The following is a 24,765-nucleotide window of genomic DNA, read 5'->3' as shown; positions in this document are numbered from 1 at the left end:
GCTCCTGAACCAGAAATTAACCTCCCTGAGTGCTCCAGCCACATGCCAGCAGCCTCAGGCACCTGTAAGGGAAACTTCTATAGCTCCAGGGCATCCTGGAGCACCTCCCAGCTCTGGCTTAGGAGATCATTTGGGAGGCAGAGGTGGGGCACAGGCAGGGCCCCTTAGTGATGGCCCCAGAAGACATTACAAATACAATTCAAAGCTACCTCATACAGAACATGGTGCCTGGAAACTCTGCTTGGGCAGGGGTCCACTGTGGACTTCCCAGGGCGTCACATGTGCCACCTTGACAATCCCCTCCCTGGAGAGAGAAATCTTGCTCTCAGTGACTCTTTACAGGGGTTTGCACAAGGCTGTTACAGCTGGTAATTGGTGCCCAGGGCTGCTAATTGCATTGTGCCTGTTACCTAACCCGTGACTCATTCCTCCAAGCAGGCAGCCACCCCCTTAGGAGGTTAAAAAAAGGTGGGCTGGGGAGTGCAGGGCAGAGAGGGTCATTTATGTTTGCCTTGGAGCCCCCTGCTCCACTTCTCACCCATGTCCAGAACAAGTTAAAGCTGCATTTTGAAAGCCTCAGAGGAGAGAAGCAGGATAAAGAGAGAGCCTGGAAGAAGCCTGGGAGCAGGGGAGGCAGTGCTGCTGCTGCTTGGCTAGCTGGGCACTGCCAGCTGCCCTCCCAGCAGCCTCCCTTTGCCTCCCTTTCCCTGTGGCTGAGAGCACCGATGGCCCAGGGAAGTGCTGGGGGACGTGATTCTTTGGGAGGGCAGCAAGAGCTAAGCTAGGAGCACAGCCTGACTACCCACGGTGGAGGGGCTGCTTTTGACCCCCTTCAGCCTAGCCCATAGGGCTGGGGCTGGTTCCCAGTGCCAGCAGGGACACGAGGAAGTTTCAAGCCCTGAGTCACAGTGCCTCACACACAGTGTTTTCCCTGAATAATCAAGCGCTACTTTTCCCCACCAAAGATGCAAATTCCAATCTCCAAATCCATGACAGGTGAATGGGAACTTGTTTTGGGACTTGTCTTCTCATTAGCTCAACAAGAATCCCACTTTGTTTGCCTGTAGGGCAAGCACCCTCCCAGGGGACTGGATGTGCTGGATGCTCAGGCTGCATGCCCTGGAGTGGATGCCGCTTGGGAGCTCTCATCTGGAGCCCTGTGTATGTCACCTCCCCCTTCCCTGAGAGAAGAGTTGCATGGCTCCAGGGCAGAGCGAGGACTTTGCTCTACATTTTAGTGACTACAAGTTAAAATCTTCATTTTCTTTCCTCCCCCTTCACTCTCGTCCTCATAAAAGACACAGGCAACTGGTTTAGAGCCTGAAATAACACCTCACAGGGGACTCGTGAAGATCAGCAAGTTAATCTTTGCTCAGAGCTTCACAAGTGCATGGCATCAGCAGTGCCAAACCACAGGGGCAAGGGGGACACAGAAAGGACTTGACTCTGGTGCTGGTTGCCCATCTTCTCCCACTGACCCCAGCATCAGCAGACTCTGCCTGACCTCATGCCCCAAGATGAGGCAGAGCCACAGACTTCATTTTCCTCTGGCCTGCCTCAGGAAAGACTACTTACCACCACAACCACCACCTCCCCACAGCGTGGGTATCCTGGCACCCCTTTCCTATGGCATCTGATAATGGTGGCTGCATAACAGGATTCAGGACCACGCAGCCTAAGTGAGCACTGCTCTGGCTACCCAAAGCCTCCGTCTCCCCCCTTCCAGAGTCTGAACCCACTCTTGGCCCCATGTCAGGGTGAGAACCCCACCTTGCAGGGGCACTGTCTCCCTTTGTCCTAGCAGCATGGCTGGGCTCAGTCTCCTTGTTGCCCCCCAGGAGGGTGAGTTAGCTGGCTTGTCACTTCACGCTAACCAGGGCATGGAGGGATGCAAAGCTCTAGGGACCCCAGCCAGACACAATTCAAAACTCAAGTGAACTTTTCCCTGACTTTCCTAAAGCACCCTGACCAACATCAGTGCTGGGGAGGGCAAGGGATTGAAAAGCAGGGGCCAAGTAGAAAAGGGAGGGGACTTAGTCTGTGGCACACTTAGCCTATCCTCTCCCCACACTTCTTACTGCCCTACAAGAGCAACAGTAGCGCTCCCTCCTTCCCCTGGAGGGCTGGGCAGTTGGGTCTCACCTAAAGGAGGAGAAAAATATCCCATTGTGCATCACCCATACCTTCCCAGTAACACACAAGCCCACAGCCTGCCACCCATTCCCATTATGAATGGTATTTAATTCTCCTTTACAGGCGGTTTGCCAATGAAAGGCTCCATTAATAATTTACAAGCAATAAAGAGTACAGCTCCTATAAAACGAGGGTTTGTTGCAACCTTAGTGTCACTCGAGCTGCAGTGGGTCATGGGCGTATGAGCCATGCTCCCTGTGCCTTGGGGCCAGAGGCGAGGTAGATGGGAAGAGAGGCCCCGGAGCAGACGGTGCCACCGCCAGGGGAGATGGTGGTGACGAGAGAAGAGCTCAAGAGCTTGAAATCTGTGTGAGAAATGCTCCTACACAGCCTGATCCCACACAGTTCCCCTACGCTCCCTGTCTGTCAATCTGACCACATTCAAGGGCAGTCCAAGGCAACAGGGAACAGCCCACAGGGGTGGTTTCCACCATGACGGTGGAAGACGTCTTTCCAATGAAATACAGAAAGTTCAGATGGGGGGGGCACTGCTATCTGTTACTTCCTGGCTTTTAGTGGCCCTCAGGGGGATGAGAAAGGCTACCCTGGGGGGCCTTAGCTACCAGCATCCCCTCAGGGAGGAAGAACACACTACCTGGAGGGGCTTGGGAAGGCAGGCACCTCTGAGAGCAGCTCTTGGGGACAGTAGGTGGCAGTAGCTGCTTTGCTACCCACCCCCCCACTCAGTCATCGCCCTCCTCAATCCACAGCGGGCGGGTTTGCTCCTGGAAGATGCATCCACGAACCACCTTGGGCAGCTCCTCAGCGTGGCTCCAGGCATGGGGCTCCACTTGGGCCCAGGAGCACGGCAGGGTATGGAGAGCCCGCTCCACAGCACGGCACGCCTTCAGCACCTCCGAGTCCCGCTGGCCCGCCTTCCCCAGCAAGCTCCTACCGAAAACACAGGGACAAACGTTACCCTTGGCATAAAGAGGTGGGGTGGCAAAACCACCCAGGAATGCACTCACACGTACAGAAAGGAATTTTTCCCCTCACAGCACCAATCCCAGCACACACATCCAGTGCTCTCGTCTGATCCTTGTTCTGTCTCTGAACAGAGACCAGGGCTTCTCTCTCCTCCCATGATACCCTCCATCCATTCCACGCCATCTTTCCTCACCTGAGTCCTCTAACGTTCTTCTCGGTGACCTCAACATGGATAACAATGGGGTATATTTCACTTTTAATTAGATCCCTCACACCCTCAACTCCCAGCTCTAACAGGCAGTGTTTATTCTGGAAAGGAAATTGAATAGATTTACTGATTTAAATGGAGAAAAAATAACCCCAGCCCATGGCAGTTACATTAAATCAAACCCCATACTGTGCAATATCATTGCTTTTCCAATACTAATTCCATTAAAAGTGAGATTTATGGACAGTGCCAATAGAAAAGGGGAGAATTAAAGAGCAGGGTCACCCACTCCATCACTGCCAATCCAACCCAAGAGCTCACTGGACCCCTCTCTCAGCCACAGCTCATCTTCACATCCTCTTTGTCATCGCTGTCACCCACAGTCTCATATTTCTGCCCTGAGCAGAGCTGTTGCCACCTTGGTGAACATGAGGAATGTGAGAGCAGGGAGGTCAGTTCTGAGTATGGCATGTCCCTCTGCTTCCTCTACAAAGCCCCATTTCCCATTTATTTTATCTGAGCTCATCAGAGACTCAGGGAAATATCCATATCTCTTGCTCCACAAGTCCACAGCACCTTGACCTGAAGCACTCTCCAAATTACACAACCCCCAAGCAAGTAGCTCCTTTTCTATCACCACACCACTCTCCCTCTTCCCCCACTCAGCTGCCCCCTCCTCTCCTCCAGTCTGAATGAGCTGCCCCATCCTGGCCCTTTCTCCCCACACCAAAAGCCTCAGCACCTTCTCCATTGCCTCCCGGATCATGTGGATTCGTCCACTCTCCCTCTGGTCTTGGGGGGCAGTTCTAGACACAGGGTGCTCCTGAGCGTGGGTTGCACTGGGATCCCCTCCTGCCAGCTTCTCTGCAAGCCAAGAGGAAATAGGAAGAGAGAGATGTCAGCCCCTTCTCCCTCTTGCACACACTTTCTTCCTCAGATCCCACACGTTGGCTGCTGCACTGGTGCTTATCAAGTTCAGTGTTTCCAGATTCTGGAGAGCAAGACTAATTACACAGCATCACACTTTGGGCATGGATCTCCTGCAGCTTTCTGGTAGGCAACAAGTGAGGTATCACAGCTGAAGACACCTTTCATGGCAAGAGCAGCACCTTGTGTTGTACCACAGCAGCCTAAGCTGGCTCACAGACATTATCCACCCACTGCCACACTGTCCCAACCCCTCCCTAACAGAGCATGGCAGAAAAATCACCACTTTATCTTGCCAGACAGATTTTCTGCAGGGTTTGAGTGCTACACAGGCTTATAGACAGCTCCTGTAAGTGAGCACCATGGCTGGGGAAGCAAGAGGAGTGGGTGTATGCTGGGAGAGTGGGAGGAAAATGGGGACGAGCTGAACCTCCTTTTGCTGGTGGCAGCCTGCTCAGAGGCAGGACAGCACGCAGCAGCCAGCACCAGGAAAGCAGCAGAGAGGTGATGCTGGGACAAAGAACTGGGGGCAGAGCTGGATGCAGCATGGTCAAAGCAAGGACAGCCAGGTGCCCCTGGTAACTCCCAAAGGACGCTGACACAACACACACACCCAGACCTGGCTTGGGAGCCACAGGCCCTGCATCCTAGTGTGGTTGAGGAAGGAGCCAGGCTTTACCTGCCCACTATGCTGCTCTAGGCAGCTGCCCACACTGCCATGGATACATGAGGAGGCATCATAAAAAGGCTTTTAGGAGCTGCTTGTCCCTAAGATGGAAATAAAGTAATATTTTTAGCAGAAGGCATGTTTGGAACTGGGTTCAGAGCATGTTCCAGTTATCCCAGGTTCCAGGCTGGCTGGGCATCCTCTGCCTAGTGACACAGTACTTCCCAGGCAGACCTGCAAAGCCATGTTTCCTTTGCAGGCAGCAGACTCTCCTGGGAGATCGAAAGAAAATACAGGCAGCAAACAGAAGAGAAATTGCTTGGGGCTCATGGATTATTTTCCTTCCCTCGCAGCTGGCAAAACTAGCAGGGGACAGTGGAGTTTTTGCCCTCATTGTATATTCCCAATCGCAGTAAAAGCTTGGAAGCAGGTCCCCTGTGCAGTGTGAGGGGGACCCTGCAGAGGGCTCAGTAGGACAGGATATATGGCCAAGTACCTCAGCTGAGAAGCCCAGCAGCCAAAATTTTCAGAGCCATCCTTCAGCAAACCAGAGATTTTTCACTACCTCCATCATTACCCCACAAACAAACAAATAACTCATTTTTCAGTCCTGCAGTTGGCAAAGGGAGAACTCTAAACACTGGGAAAAGAGAGCACTGCAGAAGTGAGGAGGAAGGAAGAAAGAGGGAGTTGTCCTCTCTGAACATTCCCTATGAGAGAAATGCCCTTTCCCCAGCAGCCTCTTCAGCCGTGTGTCAGCCTCACATCTACTGGCAGAAGGAGGGGGATAACAGCACTAAGCCTGGATCCTCCTGTTCCTGGGCAGGAAGAACTGGCATGAAGTCAACCTGCAGATCCCACACCAGCCATGGTTTTCATCTCTGGGAAGAGTGACCCAGAGCAGCAAGGCAATGCTACACCACCACCCACTCAAGGGAAGAGAGAAGATCCCCATGCCTCAGGTAACCAGAAGGGAGGGCTGGCTTCCCTGTGGGCCAAAGGGATAGGACGCGGTTACAAATAGCAGGGAATATCTTGCAGATGCTCAGCCCAAAAAAATGACCTGTCAACAGGTATTACGTGGGAAGACTGAGAGATTCCCACACTTACCCTCTGAAGAGAGATCTCATGGGCTTTCCAAGACTCCCATGAGACCATAACTCAACCTTCCAAGAAAAGAGCAGCTCTTCACTGAAACAGACTGAGCAGCTGTGTATTGCTGCCTACCTGCAGAGCACACGTGGAAGTCCAGGCGAGAGGTGGGCAGGTCCAGCAGGTTCCTGATGAGCCGTGGTGCAATGCAGCTTGGCAACAGCACCACAGGACGGGGTGTCTTGACCACCACAGGGCGCACCAGGCTGTAAGGCTTCAGGTTTGTGTCTGGGTCTGGAAGACAGCATTGAAGAAGAGAAAGCCAAAGGTAAGAACACAGGAGACCAGGACAGCCTACAGACCATCCCATTGTTCTGTACCACCTCCTCATCCTGAATCATGGAGGCACCTACCAAACCATCTTACGTCCCAGGAGAGAACCTACCCTGGTTACAACACTCACTCATGGACAGATACCCTGGATGTAGATCCCCTACCCGTTCTCTGGGACTCCCTTGAGTTACGCAGCAGTTTATTCTCCACAAAAAGTTGGATGACCAGGGGACAACTGGTTCTCCAAGGGTGACAGGGCAGGGAAAGGACTAACAGCTCACCTGAGCAGGGGTCCAGCCACAGCTGCTGGGGAGGCTGTTCTGGGCTCCTCTGTGGTTTGGATTTCACCAAACGCAGTTGGCCCAAGGCCCGTTTCTTTAGCTGAGGAGAAAGTGAGGGCAATTAGGCTGAGAGCACTGCCCTTTTCACACACATGAAGAACTAGCTACAGAACACCATCTAGCAAAGAGGATGGAGCACCCTTACAAAAAGGGATTAGGACTGCCATCCATTAGGTTTAGTCTGGGAAGTGGGGAAGTGGTAGAAAAGCAGCCACCAAGCAGTAACACTGCCCGGCCTAAAAGCTTTGCTTGTATCTGCCACCTCTGTACAAGCTGGTTTACCAACCGAGTGGGGCAGATTGTCTCTGAAGTGGTGAGATGGCCATGGGCACACACCACAGCTCTCATCACCTGCTTCTTTGTCTTACGTTATTTCTGTGGCCTCTCTGCTGCCCAGGCATCTGGCGCTTCTCCTGGATCTTCAAAAGTTGATGAGCCCTGAAAAGACAGAATTTGCACTAAAGCAGCTCCAGAAGCCCCAGGGACCATGGCCTGCTGGGTTCCTCTTCACCAATCCCACAGTCCTGCTGAAGCATAGGCATATCAAAGCCCTCACTCAACCTCCCAGTCCCTCACGAGCTCCCAAACACTACCCCACTTGTCCCCAAACAAGACTTAGTCATCCTACACCACCGAGAGGCCAGTCTGCAGCCCCAGGACGCTAGGGGATGGGCAGCACAGACAAATGGGGCAGGTACCCCCTGCCTCCCTCCTCACGCCGGTTACCTGCTGTAGTTGGGCACCGTGCCCTTGTCCAGGTCCCGCACGGTCAAGGGATCGACGCGAGAGCAGTACCACTCCAGCCGGCCTCTGTGCATGGTGTCCGTGACGTGCAGGATCTCCCGGCACTTCACGCACAGCGCGTAAGGGTCCGACGGCTCCAGGAGGGACACGTTGGTGCGGACGTAGAACGAGTCTCCAGAAAATTTCTTCCCTTCCTCCAGGGCTGCCCGCAGAGGCTGGTATCCTGGAGCATAAAACACAGGTCACCACAGGTGGGGATGCAGTAGACAACAGTTACCAATAAGAAAGCCAAGTCCCCAGCACAGTTGTGACGCTCTGGATTGGGGTTGGGGTGCAGAGGAGGCAAACAGACAGAAGGTCTGTACCTCTGTCCCGTAACTCAGAGGATGCACAAGTCACACCAGAGAGGGAAAGCTACTGGAGCTACGGCCAACCCCTGTGTCTGACATGGTGGCCTAGGACCAAACAGGAGAGGAGAGAGAATAACTGAGATTAATCTCTAGGTTGGAGTGAAGGGTCTAGAAAGGGAGGCAGAGAGCTCAGGTTCAAAGGTGACCTAGCTGCCAGCACCTTACCTTCTTGGTCAAGCTGAAAGATGAGACTAGATGGCTCATCCCAGTGCAGCAGGCTCAGGTAGGCAACCTCCCGTGTGCAGTTCTCCAGGGAAAGCACCTCTTCCTTCAGCGATGGCACCCTCAGCTAGCAAGGATCCAATGCCATTAGACCTAAGGGCTGGAAGAGCATGCAACCCCCAGGCTCCCTCACCCATCAGGGTTACACAAAAGGTTTTACAGAGTGAGGCAGGTCTGGGAAAAACTGTATCTGAGGACAAGGCATCCTCAGTCAGCCTCTGGCTCCCACCTCTGCCTCTGAAATACCTGCTGCTAGCCATCACCCAGTCTGGATGATGAGCTGTCGTGAAAGGAAATGTGTTTGTGCATGAACGTGTGTGGGAGCAGGAGCACTGGTTTGTTTTCAGTTACAGGTGGGATATTAATTCAAGTAGTGCAGCTGTATTTCAAGTGGTGGCATTCTTGGCAAAACAAATGCCCTTCCCTCCTTCCAGGAGCTTTCTTCAGAGCAATTATTCTCTATAACTCAGGAGGGTCACAAAGGCCTGAGAAATCTTGTTCCAGAATTGATTGGTTTGCAATGGGCATGTGCAGGATGCAGGATGCAAACTGCTCTGAAAAGCCACAAGGTGACAGACACAAAGGCAAGGGACACAAAGCTGTACTGGCATCTTAATTGTGTGACTCATTTTTGTTTCTCCCTTCCCACAGCTCAAGGAAGGGTTTCAGAAGGTCTTGGCATTTTTACATGCACAAGTACACTCAAGTGCCAGGAGACCTGGGTGGGTGTTTGTGCTGTGTAAAGCTCTAGACAGGGAGCAGTCCTGGAAAATAAGAGAAATGGAGGTGGACTTCAAGCTGGATAGAGGTCATCTTGCACTGGGGATCACTCTGCACTCCTTGCATCATCAAAGGTGCTTTGCAAACCCACAAAAGGAGCCCATTCCCAGACTCACCTCAATGAGCCGGCACCCTTCCCTGAGTCCTGCTTTTTCCACCCGCGAGCCTGGCTTGACCCACTGGACATAAATTCCTGTCCTGTTCCCTCCAAGGATGGAGATGTCTGCTCCGAGCCTCTTCTCCTGGGGTGAGGGGTGGCTGGGATGACCCACACTAGTGAGCTGCACCACCAGTGACCTGGCAAGGAGAAATGCCAAGTCTGGCAACGGAGGTTTACTGCCTTTTCTAAGAGCCAGTCTCCCATGGCTTGTGTCCAGCTACAGGGTGTTTACTGCAGCATGGAGCTCATGACTCATTAGGGCACACAGAGCTAACAAAGCCCCACAGCCCCTTCTATCTCACCAGCCCCACCACCAAAGGCAAGCTGGGCTCCCACAGTCCTTCCCTACCTAGACAGATGCATGTCCATCCCAGAGCAACAGCTCCACCCCTGCCATAACCAATAGCACAGTGCAAAAAATTGAAGTCCTGCTAGGAAGCAAGGACTATAGGATCTTCATTTCTCTCCTCTCCCACTAGCGAGAAAGGGCCTGCAACTGCAAGGGAGGGGCAGAAAGGAAGGGTCTCCCAAGCATGGTCCCTGGCACCACAAAATGCCCCCTCAAGCACCACCACAGTGTGCCCAGCTCAGAGAGCAGCAGTCACCTCCTGGTGACCTCCTTGCGGCTGGAAAGCGTGGATAAGCAGATCTCTGACTTCACCCTGGTGTAGGTGCTGCTGGAAGAAGAGGAGAAGGCCCCCAACAAGGTGTCAGGAAAACTGCTGCCTAGGAAAGAGCAAAAGGGAGAGGGAGCACTTTATCTGTGCTAGTGCTGCAGGGAGCTGGTGTTCTGGGGGTGGCAAGGGTCTGCCATCCTCTCCTGACCATTTTCTAGCATCTAACTGGGAAACTGAGGTTGTAGGGAGGCTTTGAATGGTCACCCTCAAGAAAAGGGTTTCCCATATTCCCTGAGAACAAGCAAATCTTGGTTCCCTTCATCAGCATTTTGGTCAGAAGGCGGCAGCAACCAGGGTCATGTGGATGTGCCCAGAGATCAGCCACCAGCACCCACCACAGGACCTGCCAGCACCAGTTTGCAGGATGCTCCTCTTCAGGAGACTTACAACCCATCACACAGGTAGTAGCAGATAAAGGGAGTATCCAGTAACACCCCAAGGCAAAGGTATTTCCCTCTTCTATTACCTACTCTCCTCAATAGCTCTCCATGAGCCAAACAAAGCTGATGCAAATAGCTACCTGCTCTGCAGAGGAAAAGCTAGCTTTTCCAGCTGCTGTGCCCAACAAGGCACAGGGGATATGAGGGCCCATAGTACCATGCTACTATGGGTTCAGAGCTCTCACAATGAGCTGCACAAAGCAGAGCTGTGAGGGAGGGTCAGTTGTCCAACCCCTCTACCCACAGCCCCCACTCCTTTTTAGCTAAGCCCATTGAGGAAAGCCTTGTACCTGTTGAATCTTCAATGCTGCTAAAGGAGCCACAGGACAAGCTAAAAAGAAGATACAAAATGGATCTGTAAGGTAGTGGCTTTTCCAAAGCCTGTTTGCATTCCATTCTCAATCTCAGCTCCACAGACTTGCCCACCACCCCCAAGCACCCCTGGAGCCACCACACAACTTCCAAACAGCCTTTCCACTCAGTTCCCACTCCAGGTTCTTTCCTAACCCTGCCAGACATCTCTTCCTGGACCCCACAACCCCTACAGAGGAGACAAGCAGCCCTCAGCAATCACCTTTTGTGGGGCATGCACCTCTCTTCCCGCTGCCGACGGAGGATGGAGCCGATGCAGGGAGGGAAGGGGAAGGTGGAAAGGCGGTTGATATCCTTCTCACTGTCGGGAGTCTCGTCCTTGGGCACAGTGAGAGACATGCTTTCTAACACCAACACCCAGCACCATTTCTCCCCTCCCTTCAGGCCAAGGGAGCAAACAGCTCCTTGGCTACCACAATTCTCTTTAGGATAATCCACATCCCTCCAAACTCCCAGGAGCACCTTGTTTTCCCAGACAGATAGCTCAGCTAGAGATCCATGACACTGCATCCCCATCTTTTTGCAAAGCACAAGCTGTGGGAGCGGTAGCAGATGAATAGACTAACCAAACCTTGTCCTTATATTTCTGGTTTAGCCACCACACACCCAGAGGTGTGAGTAACCTGTGGCCATTTCAGGGTGGTCTGGGATGACAGTTCACGGAGTCAAAGGAAAGAACCTGGCTCCCTTAAAAACAATATGATGCTGCTATAGGGCTCAAAAGAGTCTGGATTTCTCCTCCAGCATTGTAAATTAAACAGCATTTTAGGGAGGATAGCATCTTACATGTTGGTTTCTAGGGTGTCATATGGAATGAAGGGTTTCACACACTTCAGGGCAGCATTGGCCAGTTTGTTAGAGACTGGGAGCTTTGCACCTGAGATCTGATCACACCTTACACACCACCCCATGGCCCATCTTCCACCAAGTCATAGCCTCACGATGAAGCCACTCCAATGCCTGTGTGCCCTTCCTGAGCAGTGTCTCCATTGACCTCAGCTGAGGGCCAGCATCACATGGTCAAGCACTCACCATGCTCTGAATGGCTGAATCCCCTGGGAATGGGGTAACAGAAGTCCCCAGGGTATCCACGAGTCCATTTGCAGGGTTGTCTATGAGGCTCCAGGTGCTGCTGAGGTTGGAGCAGAGGGAGTAGGAAGAGCTGCACATCTGGGAGAGAAGGAAGTCCATCATCCCATTTGCATCCTCCAGAAATCAGTCCTGACCCCTTTGCCTTCTCTCTTTCCCCTTCCTTCTAGCCACCCTCACCTTGCTGAGGCTGCGGCTGCCTTGGCACCGCTGCAGCTGTGCCTCCAGCGTGCTGTTCAGCCCTTCTGCCTGGCTCAGCTTGCTTAGGAGCTCATCCCGCTCCTCCTCCAGGGCCCGCACACGTTTGCGGTACTGGTCCTTCTCAATCAGGCTCTGGGAGTATTGCAGCTGCACCCCATCACGGCTCTGGATGGCCTGCAAGGAGCCAGACTGAGTGAGAAAAGACACGGAACTGCACTGCTGATCCACACCTCCCACCCTGGCATAGCTGGACAAGATCCACTGGGGAAGGAGAGGTATCCAGAGCCCTGTTCTTGCTGGGCAGTCAAAAGCAATTTACCTGGTCCCGCTCTTTTTCGATCTCCTCCAGCTGCAGCAGCACTGTGTTCATACGATGCTTGTAGAGATCACAGTCCTTCTGCAGCGTTCGGTATTTCAGCTTCAGATCTTCGACCTCCTGGAGGTACTGGTAACAGCAAGCAACGAGCATTAGCATTCCTGAAAGCAACTGCTTTACAGCATCCTTCTCCTCTATTCCAGGCTCTGCTTGGAGTGCAGGGACAGAGGCAGTGATGAATGCTCTACCTTATCCCTCAGCTCTTCGGCCCACTGCAGCTCATTCTGCAGGGAGTTGAGTTTCTGACAGAGATCCTGCCGATCATCTTGGGCTTCCTTCCAGTCATGCTCCAGGATGTCCAGGAGGATCTGCTCAGAGCCTGGCACTGGGCCGTCACCGGGTTTCTAAGAGGCAAGAGGGCACTGTCACTGCACCACAAGCACCAAGGGCGCAACAGACCAGGACTGTGACTGGCAGATTGGCACAACTGTCACCACCATCCAGCATCAATTGGCTGTGCAGTCCAAGGCACAAAGTCACACTTGTGAGCCCAACCAAGAATTACAGAGCTGGAAAAAAGCACTCGTCACTACCCAGATGCAATGGCAGCCACCACAGCCAAGCAATATGCTCGGAGGATGGGACAGGCCAGCCCAAACCAACAATTTCCCCATCTTTCCAGTGGCTATGTAAACTGCACTGGAGATAGCTCAGGAAAGGAGGTGACCTGGAGCCTGCCCTGCCCTAGCAGGTACCTGCAACATGCCCTGCAGCTCCTGCAGCGATGCCGTGAGCCGCTGGTTCTCAGCCCACAGCTCAGACACAGTGTCAGGGTGGCCCCGCTCCTCCGCCTCCCACTGGGGCGGTGCCGATGCCTGTTTCCGCAGCAGGCTGCACTCCTCCTCCAGGCTGGAGACTTTGCATTTCAGCTGGTCCACCTGCAACCCAGGGAAGAAACAGTCTGACACACATGGCCCTGCACCTCTGCCTTACTAGGAGAGCAAAGCAGAGAAGGTGCTGAGAAGAAAACAGGTTTGGAGGTGAGTAAGGCACAGGAGGCAACCACAGGCAAGCATGTGAAGGAGTATCCTGCTGCTGGGCGGAGGTTAGCAACACAGCTGTAGTCAAAAGCTTATCCCTCAGGGAAAGGAGGAAGACACACTTGCATAAGCACTTTCAGGATCATCTCTTGGTGCAAAAACTTTCTTGCTACCCTGGAGCATCCACAGTGCAGCTGGCCTTGACCGTGGGTGGACGTGGGACCTCTGGTGCGCTGCCAGGGCCATCAGCTGTGAGTATCTCAAAGATTCATAGAGCAGCTGAGAAACAAATTCACAGCAGCAAAATCCACTGGAGGCTACTCAGTGTGGGAGGCCACCTCTGGCCTGGGAGGTGTTTGAGGTTCAAGCTGCTGGAGGCTGCAGAGTACTACAGGGGCATCGTCTTTCCCTGGCCTGGTCCCACACTCCTCCACCAACATATCACAGGAGACAGCAGAGGTCAGCGACTTTTAAGAATAAGAAAGGTCCTCCCAGATCTGTAATGACTGATCAGGTTGATCAGAGAACCAATTTCACAGGTAAGTAAGGCTTTGAGAGGAAATGGGACAGGAGAAGCTTATTACAGCCATCAAGAAGCACTGCCAAAATTGCCACGGAGGGATTCAGGAACTGAATTACTTCTGTGAATCTGCCCAAAAGATCTACAATGACTTTTGGGGACCAGACACTTCTGGACCCAAGAGTCGGGAGGGGAAGGCAAGCTGAGACACTGCTTCCAGGGGTATTTCTTCAGCCCACAGTTACCTACAAGTGATTCTCCTCCCTGCTCCAAAGAGGCCCAGGGGAGCTGGCATTGGCAGGAATACCAGAAAAAAGGTAGGGGAAGATCCTGCCACTGGCAGAACAGAATGAGGTATGAAAGGTAATCACAAGGCTGTGTGAGAGGTCCAGGCCCAGACTGGTAGGGGGAATGCCAGGAGGCAGCAGACCACTTAAAAATAGAGGTTATTAATAGGTTCAAGGTAGGGCTGTCCTTGCCTAGGCAGGAAATGTGTGCATGTTTGCAGGAGGTGAGAGCCTGGCAGCTGGAGTGCAGTGTCACAAATTCCTGCAGCTATGCAGGGCATGAGTCTTACAAACGTCATGAGAGACATGAGGAGGCGGTGGGGAGTGGCAAGGGGAATGGAGTCTGGGCCAAAAGGCTCCTAAGCTCAGCAAGGCAGGCTGGGCAGCTCCAGGCAGCACACACACACCCAGTGGGGGTGGCTGCACAGCCACTGGCCTCCCTAGGGAGAGGAAAACGCAAACCCTCGAAGGGGAAAAAGTAAATACAAACACACAGCTTGAGAGCGTGGAGCTGCCTGCTGCCTGCCTGTGCTGCCCAGAGAGCAGTGCAGGCAGCACAGGGCAGCAAGCACAGGCAGGAGCACACAGGGCATCTTGTGGTGCCAGCAGCCAGGCTGAGTATCAGGGGATGCCAGGGAAGGCATCAGTCCTGCTTCTGGCTCCTCTAGAGATATACCTCCAACTACATCACTTGGCAGGAGCTGGTGATTTATCTCCAGCTGCCCCCGGGCAGTGGCGACCCTCCTGCACTGTGCCCATGCCTCAGCCTTTCTGCAGGGCACATTTCCACCAAGAGCAGGGCAGGATCCCCATCACGCATCCTGTGTGCCATCAGCTCCTTCGTGCTCACAAGCCACCACGTGTGGACAGCCATGTGCATCCTTCTCAGCCGTCAGACCCCCACCACATCCTGCTGCCCACCCTTGTGCTCCCCAGGATCCTACCAGCAGCTGCAGGTCCCTGCTCCGCAGCACGGCCACGTTCTTCTCCTCGCAGAGCTGCGCGTAGCGCATGGCCATCATGTAGTTCTCGTCCTTCAGCCTCAGCAGCTCCACACTGTTGGAGTCCCACTCCTCTCTCAGCCGCTGGCAACGCTCCTGCACCTTCAGGAGCTCCTTCAGCTGCTGCTCCAGCCGGACCTGCTCTTGCTCCAATGCCTGGTTTTTCACCTGGAGCTGGTGTTCCTTCAGCAGGTGCTCTTTCCGTTGAGCCCTCACCTTCTTCACCTCCATCATCAGGAACTGAGTTAGTCCCTCAGGGCCTTCCTCATCTGGGGAGAGACAAAGAAGAATCTGTTCCTGGCTGCTGAAATAGGGGTAACCCCAGGAAACAGATTTACCCAATGCTCTGTTTTGCATCAAGAGGTGACAAGTTCCCCTGAGGGTTTGCAGCCCTTGTTGTCCCAGGCTTATGGCACCACAGTCTGTCACACCTGTACACGTGGCCCCCTCCCTGCCAGAGGGGAGGGGGCCAGAGTACAGAACTGTCAGGATTCCTCACACACAGCCAGCATGAACCCAGTTTTTACACAGGCATGTGAACTTGCACAAAATTTTATGGCCCTTCCTATGCAAGCAGCAGCTGAAGGGAGAACAGAGCACCTGCTCCTACCCAGGATCATAGAGCAGCGCTGGGCTGGTTCCCTCCCCGTGAGCCGTGTGTAGTGCTCTGGGTAGTAAAACTCCAAGGATTCCAGGAAGGCTTCGTAGCCTCGCTTTCCACGGCGCCGAAGGATGTCCATCAGGTAACCTGGAAGAACAGATAAAGAGCTAGGATGAATTCTCTGCAAAACAGAGAGAACACTGTAGCACCACTTCATGATATGAAAATAGTATCTCCATCAGATCTACATCCACCCACAAAAATGGGAATGGTTAGAGGAGAATGAGGTGAGAGCACTGCTCTCTTCTGTGTGCACGCAGGGGGAGGCCCTGGGTACAGAGCACCTGAGAGAACAACAAAGCTGAGGGAGCAGTGCAGTGTGTGCAACATCCACTCTGTGTCAAAACCAGGTTATCCCCCCCAAACCAGGCCCATCCAAGTGCCAGTCTGCGTCTTCTCCCACCTGTCTGGTTGCTCTTGCAAGGGAATCGGCACGAGTTCAGCACCTCCTCCTCATCCTGCTCGTCTATGACGCGGCACTGGCGCAGATATGGGGTGAGCTTGGCCGGGTTCAGGGAGCGGGTCAGCTGGTGTCGGGCACTCTCAATCTTCTCCCAGATGGTGTCTTCCTCCTCCTCCTGCTCTGAGAGGCTGCTGGCTTGGAGAGGCGCATTCTCCACGGCTGGAAGGATAAAAGGAAAGGATAAAATGATGAGGAATGATGGAGAAGCACAGGTAGAAGGCCTAAGTAAGCATGGGACAACACGAATCAAGGTATGATCCTGCAAATGATCCATTTGTCCAATCTTGCAAATGGGACTCAGATACATTAGAAAATATTTTACATAAAAATGGTTTCAGCAAGATCTTGAGTGTCCACCTAGAGCCTTAGATATGTAGAAGGCAAGTGGTACAAAAGGGAGTTAGAAGCCTGCATAGTAGGAAGTCTAGTGAAGATATCATCCTTATCTCTCAAACATTCTTAAATCCCCCCAGTCATCACACACCTTCTTTTTTGTCCCACCCCTGAGAATGGGAAACTCTCAGGACCAAGAGTTCTCATACTTGGGGCTGGAAAGCATCCAGCAAATGAATCCCTGGCACTGTGAACCAAGAACTGGTGACCAAACAAGTTCTCAAGGGCACCATCCCACAGAGAAGCTTGGCTACAGGTACTGGAATCAGCAGGGAATCACATATCTTTGGTGTATCTTCCACACAGCTGTACGGAGCCCTGAAAATATGTAGCAACAAGGCAAGCACTCTGCCAACCAAATAAAGCAAGAGGGAACCCCTCAAGTGAATGGGCCAAAACATCTCAGAGCCATGGTGAACCTGCTCCATTAAGTCCTACAAGCTGTGATGGAGCAGGTATGTGCAATGTGCTCTCTCTCCAGCTATAGATCAACTCAAAAAGTGTTGATCTATAGCTGGATCTATTTTCGTTCAAGAAATGAAGTCTGCTTCACAGGCCAGCAAAAATCCTTTTAGCTGGCAAGGCAAAGCACAGCAAAGATCTCCTGAGACTTAGAAGCCATTTTTCCTCCAACATGTGCATGGTTACCTGCTGCTGTGGTGCTGGCATTAAGTCCAGCTTTGGTAGCCAAGGCACACAAACATCCCCAGGGGCAGGGAAGAGGTTCACATTCTATGGGGAAAGGAAACATCCTAGTCTTTTTCCTTTTCTTTGGAAATTTGGGGGTGGGGTTATGTTTGTCGTTTTGGGGTTTTTTGTTTTTGTTTTTGTTTTTGTTTTTTTGTTGTTGTTGTTGTTGTTTTTTTACTTGTGGTGCAAATTACAGCATGGTATTTCAGACTGACAGCCAGCACAAGAAGGAGGATGGCTAAGAGAGCTGCACAGAAGTGAATCCTCCAGATACAAGCACAGGAGGCTTGGGGTCTGATGGATGAAAGATAGCAGAAACAGAGAATTGATGACACCACAAAAGATTCCCAGGTGTCTCATTTTCTGCACCAAAGAGTTTAGGAGCCTAAATACAAATACAGATATGGATTGTTCTATTTTGAATAAAACCAGTGTTTCTAGCAGAAATTGAACTCTCATTTGAGACTCTTGTCACATAGATGCAAGAGAGCGTCACATAGACCACAGAGACCTCCTGTGCTGGTGGAGAACACAGCAGCAGGTCACAGAAGTTGAGCTGTTTCAAACTTCACAGCAGATTTGCCCCTTTTAGTCAAACTCTTTCTCCAAGAAACTCAAGCCGGCTGTACAAGCCGCGACCAGCCTCTCGGCGGGCAGGCTCGGCAGAGATGGAAAGGGAGAGGGAGGGAGAGAACAAGAGGGGAGGGGTGGGCAGAGGGTTCCAGAGCCGGTAGCCCCGCTCCCGCCCGGAGTACCCCTCTCCCGCGGCGGGCGGAGGGAGCTCTTCCCTTTCGCCGGTCTGAAGGCGCTCTTCGAGAAACGCCGAGCCGGAGGCCATTCCTGAGGAGGTGGCTGGGGAAGAGGATAAAAAGCGCAGACATCCCACCACCACCACCACTCCCGAGCCAGTGCGAAACTCCCGTCCCGGGGCGACGCCGACGAGCAGCCGCCGCCCCCGCGGCACAGGGTGCCCGGCGGGGCTCCGCCGCCCCCGGGACCCCGTTCCCGGACGGGGCTTGCCCCTTACCTGCCATCCCCGCTCCGGGCGGCCGCTTCCCGCTCCGCTCCGGGCTGCCGCCTCGCCGCCCGGCAGGTGTGTCTGAAGCGCCCTCCCCACCCCCCGCACTTTCCCAGCCTCTTTCCCTGCCTCCCTCCCTCTCTCTCCTTCCCTCCCTCGTCCGGCCGGCTGGAAAGAAGCCGGCGCCCCCCCGGGCTATGGAGAGCTTAGCTCTGCCCACCTCCGCGGGTCGCGGGGCACTCACGGGCGGGCGGAGGCGGATCCCCCTCGGCCACTCCCGGTTTCTGAGAGCCGCCGGCTGCTCCTCACCTGGGCGCGCCGGGGAAGGGTTTTTCTCTGCGTGTGTCCCGTCCTAACCCACCTCGGTCCCCAGCCCCGGGACAGAGCTGCTCCCCGGAAGGATGTGACTCGCCGGCCACTTCTCTTCCGAAACGCACCCGATAGACCGGCGGGGGAAGGGGGTGCCCGCTTTGTCCACGACCCTGCCCGGGCAGGATGGGGGTCTCCTCGGCAAGGCATAGCCCCCCCCCGCGCTCTTCCACGAAGAAGAGATTCAAAAGGAGAGGCTTCCTTTGGTTCCAGGGCTGCAGAAATTGTAGCCAGGCCACCCAAGCTGTAGGCCTGGTTCTGGATGGAGGGGGGGATCCAAGCAAGGGGAAGAAGTTGAGAGTGCTGGAAAGATGCCTGATCCAGGCCAAGAAGAGATCCCACAGGCTAGATTTTGGCCCCAGTCTTCAGCCGTGTCTGTGGGTGGAGCTGGGTGTGGAGACCTCAGGCAGTGTGATGGAGATATACTCCAGGGCATGCAGGGGCTTGCAACTTGGGCCTGGCACAGGCCAGGAGTGGATGCTGGGAAGCCTTCCTCTGGTCCAAGTGGAGGGGACCTTTGTGTCCACACAGCATCCCAAAGATTTTGCATAGATTTTCTCCACACCTGCCACATACTCGGTTGCCCAAATCTATGCATACCACTGGACAAAGAGGGCTCTGAGAGAGATGGAACTGGACACCAACATCAAGCTTCCCCCTTCAAGGCCAAGTTGTTCTTCATTTTCTCTAGCAACCCTATTTCACTCTCATTTCTTCATTCTCAGCTGTGTCAGACATCAATAGCCAGGCTATGCAGTGCAGGCTCTGTACAAAAAATTCCCAATGCATTATCAAGCTCATAAGAAATGAGAGTTCCCTGATTCTCCCCAGCCTTGGAGTCAGGCTACAGGGTAGCACAGAGTACTGCTGTGCATCCCTCCAGGGCTCTGAACACAACATGAAGGAGCCCTGCATTGCTCCTGCCCCTGCCAACACACTCGGAAAAGGGAGGTGCCTTTAGCACCCCACCACTGCAGCTTCTAGACCCCACTTCTCCACGGAAAACTTTCCCTCCTCATTCACATAAGTGAAGAAGCAGATGTATGAACTGGCCCACCCTTTCCTAAAGAATTTCTGCTGCACCCAAAGTGAACATCTTCATTTGTTCCTCCTCCAGGGCCAATGGCAGGGCTCCTGCACCAGTTTCAGTAAGGTGATTTGAGGGAAGGGAGGCTTTCACGAGACCCTTTCCCCATGCTGCATAGTTCCTTTCAAAATCAAGCACAACCACCACCTGGGAACTGAGAGTGCATCTGCGTGATGCACAGAGCACACAGTCTTTTTGTTGCAAAATATACACAGATACTGAGCAAACGCCAGGCACGTGCACGCATGTGGGGCTTTCAGCAAACTGCCCTTGGATGGCATCCATCCCAACAGGCACTGGTTGACACTCTGAGCACATGAATTTGTTGTTGACTCACCCACCCTGGGAGGGGTCCCAACAGCCTCCTCCCCTCCCCTGTAAGCCCAGCAGTGCACAGCTCCCACACAGAGGGCACAGGGTGACCCAGGACCACCAGCAGCAGGGCACAGCTCCTGTCTCCAGCCCTTACCTCCAGCCAGAGGCATCCAGCTGAGTGATTAAAAGCAAGTACAAGCAAGGCTACCTGCTGGAAACCCATTCTGACTCAGGCCGTGTCAATTTTTGCCTGCTAGGTATTCTCTCCAAAACAACTCAGGTCTCTCCCTCTCTGGTGAAAAGACTTCCCCAGCTGGGTATTATGTGGTGATAGAAGATAAGATCTTCACAATCCTGATGAAAGTCCCAAAGCAAGAGTTGGTTTCTCTCATTCACACAGAGACCAACTCAAGGCTGATGACAAAGAAATCCTCTTCCTCCACCCACCCTGACCCCATGGGCAGTGGCTACACTGCTTTGTGACTCAGAGCACTCAGACATCAGACAGAGCAGGTCCCACATCAAGAACAGCTAAAGAAATATCTTCACCCTAGGTTGCCCACGGAAGAGTCTCAGACATCCAAGTCCAGGGAAAAATAAATAATTCAATAATTGGCTGGTACTGCAATAAGGGCAAGTCCTTAGACTGACTAAGTGACTAATTTCCTTTTTTTTTTTACAATCTCCATTACTTATTCTTCTTCATGGAGAGTCTTTGAGCTTGGCAGGTACCCCACAAGCAAGAAGACCACCCCTGGCTCTGGGCTGGGTAACTGATCCCAACAGCTCCTGAGAGGAACAATATATTCCATACTTGTTTTTTTGGCCTGGCTGTGGAGGCACAGGCGTGCAAAGCTCACACTTTAGAGGGAAGCTTCAGTTGTATAAGACAACGCCAGTTTGCTGGAGACACACAGTCCCACCAGACTGTACATGCTCACAGCCAGATGTTACATTTCCAAAATAGCTTTAGCAGTAGCACCAGCTTTAGTGCTGGCACACTTGAGTTCACACTAGGAATGACACTGGGGTGTTTGGGTGGGGTTTTTTTGTTCTCGTATTGTTGGTTTGGTTTGTTGTTTTGGGTTTTTCTTCAAATCCTAACCAAAATAGTTGTGCTGGTAAAACTTTCCAAGCCACACGGGCTCACAGAGGAAATCTATAACAAGTTAGCAAATGGTGAGTCACATGTCCTTTCCACCACCAGAGAAGGGGCTTAGCACACATGGCCACAGAGTGTGGCAGGCTGCTGGGTTTTCTGCAGAAATCTTGCAGTGTGGGGTGACCCATGGCACAAAGAGGTCAGAGGGATCCCGCAGGGGCAAGTGAGCCCGTGCTGTGGAGAGCTGGGCTGGCCATGCCTCAGCACTGCATTGTTTGCCCCTGCCTGGAAATAGCTTTAGGAAGGTCTGAAGCGGGGCAGGAATTCAATAAATTCCTGATTGTGTGGCTAAAATGCCACTGGTACAAAGCTCAAGGTGTGGTTACAGATGGTGAGCTGGGTGCTCTGTAAAGTCTTGCCTTGTGTTTTGGGAAGCACAGTAAATTTACAAAGCTGAAACTGCCTACCCACACAGTGTCCAGAATGTGAGCCAGTCAGAACATCTTCAGCAATATATTTCTTACTTGGTCCTTCTTCTTTTTTTTTTTTTTTTTTTTTTTTTTTCCTTCCCCAATCAAAATAAACTATTTTTCTTGCAGCCTGGTAATTTGCAGAGACGGCTTCCACTGAAGTTTTAGGGGGGAGATTTACTAAGGTCTCCAGGGTGATCTCCCAAGTCAGGTTGAGGAAGTGAGTTTGAAATAATTCCCCTAATAATAAAAACTTCCACCCTGCAATAGCTGTCCCAACACGATTTGGTGTCATGAAAAAACTCTCTGCAGTTTCTGTTCCTGTGTGGAACAAAACAAATGCCAAAAACACAAAAGGACTTATGAAACAGAATTATCGACTCTAGCCTGGTCCAATTGGCTCATACACTGCTTCACGCCAGATTAGTTAACACACACAGAAAAAAAAAAGCTTTTCTTAATGACACCTCTCCAAGTCAGTGTTAATATTAACAGCTTTGGCAAGGACTTTGACTACCTGCTCTTTTGCCCGACACTTTTAATAGCAGATGTAACACCGCTGCAGCACACTGACAGCAGTTTATTCCCTTCACAGTAGTGGTTGCAGAAGGGAGAAGGAATGAGGCCCCCCCTCAAAAACCGAGTGGCCTTTATAGCAGGAAGGAAATGCGTGCATCTGTGTGGAGATAGCAAAACAAGCAAATATTTCCTTCAGCATTCCTCCCCCTCATCACACGAACACACCCATCGCCTGGAGCTATAGGAGGCAAAAGCATGTGGGAGCCTTTTGGTAAGGTATTGGCAAGAAATCTGTGTCCTCCTTAAGGCACCAGAGGTGTGCAGGGTCACAAGGAAGACCTGAATTAGAGCAGAATGACGGGATTAGGGTCACTGGGATGAGCTTTCTCGCTCCAAGGCTGCCCAGCTGCCCCTGGCAAAGGGGCTCAACTCAGCAGTTGCTTTATTCTGAAACCATTATCCCAGTGAGATTAGTCTCAGCTTTTTTCCCCTCTCTCTCCAGAATATAAGCCAACCAAGAGTCCATCTCACTGGTCATTGTGAATCCAGTCTGGTTGGTGACCCTTTACAAGAGGACCATTAAAGTCTGCCCTCGGCTGCATAAGAAGGGTCTGAAGAGTGACAGCACAGAGGCTACAGTGAATACAGGGGACAAGTCTGCCCTCCCCAAATATGACCCACTCTGTCTAGAAACTGGGAGTGAATTCAGCTCTCCAATAAAGGATCTGCCTTTGTTGTTTACTGGGCTGTGTGCAAGCAGAATTTGTTTCTCAGGAACAAGAACCACATGGACTGAGGGTGTACTCACAAAGAGTGGTTACCTGCCTCGAGAGGAAAACAAATTACTGTCTAAGAGGAGAGGTAGTGGGGAATGGAGCCTAGAGAAGGAACAAACTCAACGGCATTTCAACTGAAGCAAGCAGCAGCTCACCAAACCCAGCCCGTTTGCCTTAGTGCCTCCTTGCACGCCAAGGCTGCAGCCACCAGAGGTCAATGTGACCACATGAACCTCACCCAGCTGCTGGGTGCTGCACCCCTTTGAAACTGGGATGTCGAACACAAGTAGGAAGTAGTGTTTTCCACCTCTTAGGACGAAACTTTGGGACAGATTTGCATGTAAACCAACATTCAAAGCATTAATCACAATAGGGCCTCAGCATTATCCTGGGAAAAAATAGCTTGGGAATGACAATGTCTCCAGTTAGCATCCTGCAAGACCACTGAATTGAGACTCTTACTTGGCTGTGGGCCCCACAAGTGCTCCTGACACCCTGGGCATGTCTCAGTCCTGCTGGTTTCAGTGCCACTCAGGTATTCTCACCAATCCCAGCCTTGATAGCAGGAAAGGAGTAGAAATGGGCAGTCTGTACTTCCCTGAGTCCCACTTCTGCTTTCTGGAATATAGGTCTGTCATAGTGAATGAGGTCTGCCCCAGATCCAGGCTGGCTGGATAAAACAAGTAGCTGACCTGCAGCCAGAGAAAGGCAAATGGGTTAAATGAGGCAGGGTCATCAGTCTGGGTTAGAAGTCAGAGAGGGATGATGAGACTGCAGAACAGAAATCAATGTGTCTAGATAGCTTTGTAACAGCCAGCCATTCCTCTGCACTCCCACATGTACCAGTTCTCCTCTCTATCTCCCCTATGTCCTCCTCTAGACCTCCCCCAACAGTCATGGAGAAGCCCTTTCCATCCTGGCCTCCCATCCCCTCCATCACCTATGTGGACACCCACCTAGTCAGAGCAAACAGAACACTCCTACTCCACCCCCAGCAGAGCTCCAGCCTTGTGGGATGGACAGGTTTCCCCAGACACTACACATCCTCCTCTCCAAGAAGACTCCACTGCACTGCAGGGTCATTAGTGATGCCCTCCACAAGGCCACCTGCCCAGACCAAGTGTGTTTCCACCATCTCCCAGGAATATTAGCTTAGAATGGGAGCAAAAAAGGACCAAGAGGCAAACTCTGGCTTGTCTTCACAGGGCAGATGAAGGCAAAGACATTGAGACAGCGAGAAGAACCAGCTCAGATGTCATCATAGAGATGAGCAAACTGTCTGTAAGCAGTTTGAATTCAGAAGCACAAATTGTCACCAAGACATCAGCTGCTTAGCTGAGAGCTCTGCTCAACCCCATTCAGAAATAGTCTGAACGCTTCAACAGGACAAAAAGAAGAAGCATAGACAGAAAACACCACTTCCATCTTCCCTTCCTCTTCCCTGAGATGATCCAAGTCCTGTATGGCTCCTCTCCTGAGCTGCTGCATAAACATGCCCCAGGGAGTTCAGCTGCCAGAGTCCCTGAGTCACTGTCAGGCTGAGACTGGCCAGATGCCGATGGAGGAGAGGCAGGAGGGGCGATACCACCCCACAACACTCATACTAAACATGTGCCATATCAGGGAAAGGGACAGGTCAGGACTACATCAGGACCTTTTCCTCTGGGCTGGAGAGCAAACCTGTCCGGGACATGATGAGGGAAAAGAGCTGAGTACATGCTAAGAGGACAAAGTCTCTGTAGAGAGGGCAGAGAACAGCCAAGTGCTACCATCACTTGTAACACTGCTCCAGAGCCATAGGGTGTCACCACCCCACCAGCCAACCCCTTGGGGAAGGAGGCGGTTGGGCAAAGCCAAAATGCTTTGGGTCGGCCTGGCCTTAAAGTGGAGCCCTTGCAAAGGGAAGGATATGGAGAGTCAAGGGCTGTGCCTGTTCCTGCCCCACAGACGTGCCA

At 52.5% G+C, this 24,765-nt stretch overlaps 1 protein-coding gene across 1 annotated transcript; it reads right to left on the bottom strand.

Moving 5' to 3' along the window:
- Nucleotides 1-2,254: 2,254 nt before the first annotated feature.
- On the bottom strand, nt 2,255-23,747 carry CARD10 (caspase recruitment domain family member 10). Its single transcript, XM_053977485.1, has 23 exons — nt 23,654-23,747; nt 23,356-23,502; nt 17,910-18,006; nt 16,012-16,292; nt 15,558-15,695; nt 14,891-15,216; nt 12,855-13,037; nt 12,348-12,503; nt 12,103-12,228; nt 11,763-11,957; nt 11,526-11,663; nt 10,696-10,811; nt 10,412-10,452; nt 9,610-9,730; nt 8,961-9,141; nt 8,008-8,131; nt 7,415-7,655; nt 7,057-7,126; nt 6,629-6,728; nt 6,150-6,308; nt 4,071-4,192; nt 3,314-3,429; nt 2,255-3,084 (listed from the first exon to the last, which is right to left on the bottom strand). The coding sequence occupies exons 1-23, from the start codon at nt 23,745-23,747 to the stop codon at nt 2,877-2,879; spliced, it is 3,480 nt and encodes a 1,159-aa protein (XP_053833460.1). The 3' UTR covers nt 2,255-2,876.
- Between the last annotated feature and the right edge of the window lie 1,018 nt (nt 23,748-24,765).

The sequence above is a fragment of the Vidua macroura genome, chromosome 5 (assembly GCF_024509145.1).
Source record: "Vidua macroura isolate BioBank_ID:100142 chromosome 5, ASM2450914v1, whole genome shotgun sequence".
Classification (NCBI taxonomy): domain Eukaryota; kingdom Metazoa; phylum Chordata; class Aves; order Passeriformes; family Viduidae; genus Vidua; species Vidua macroura.
Note: the sequence above shows the minus strand (reverse complement) of the source record. Positions and strands in the feature narration are given on the sequence as shown.

Coding starts and splice junctions, on each gene's coding strand:
- CARD10 (XM_053977485.1), bottom strand. CDS start 23,747: ATGGAGGGGATGGGAGGCCAGGATGGAAAGGGCTTCTCCATGACTGTT. Junction 16,293..17,909: donor CCGCCCGCCGCGGGAGAGGG/GTACTCCGGGCG, acceptor ATGCTTACTTAG/GCCTTCTACCTGTGCTTCTC. Junction 3,085..3,313: donor AAGAACGTTAGAGGACTCAG/GTGAGGAAAGAT, acceptor TGTTTTCGGTAG/GAGCTTGCTGGGGAAGGCGG.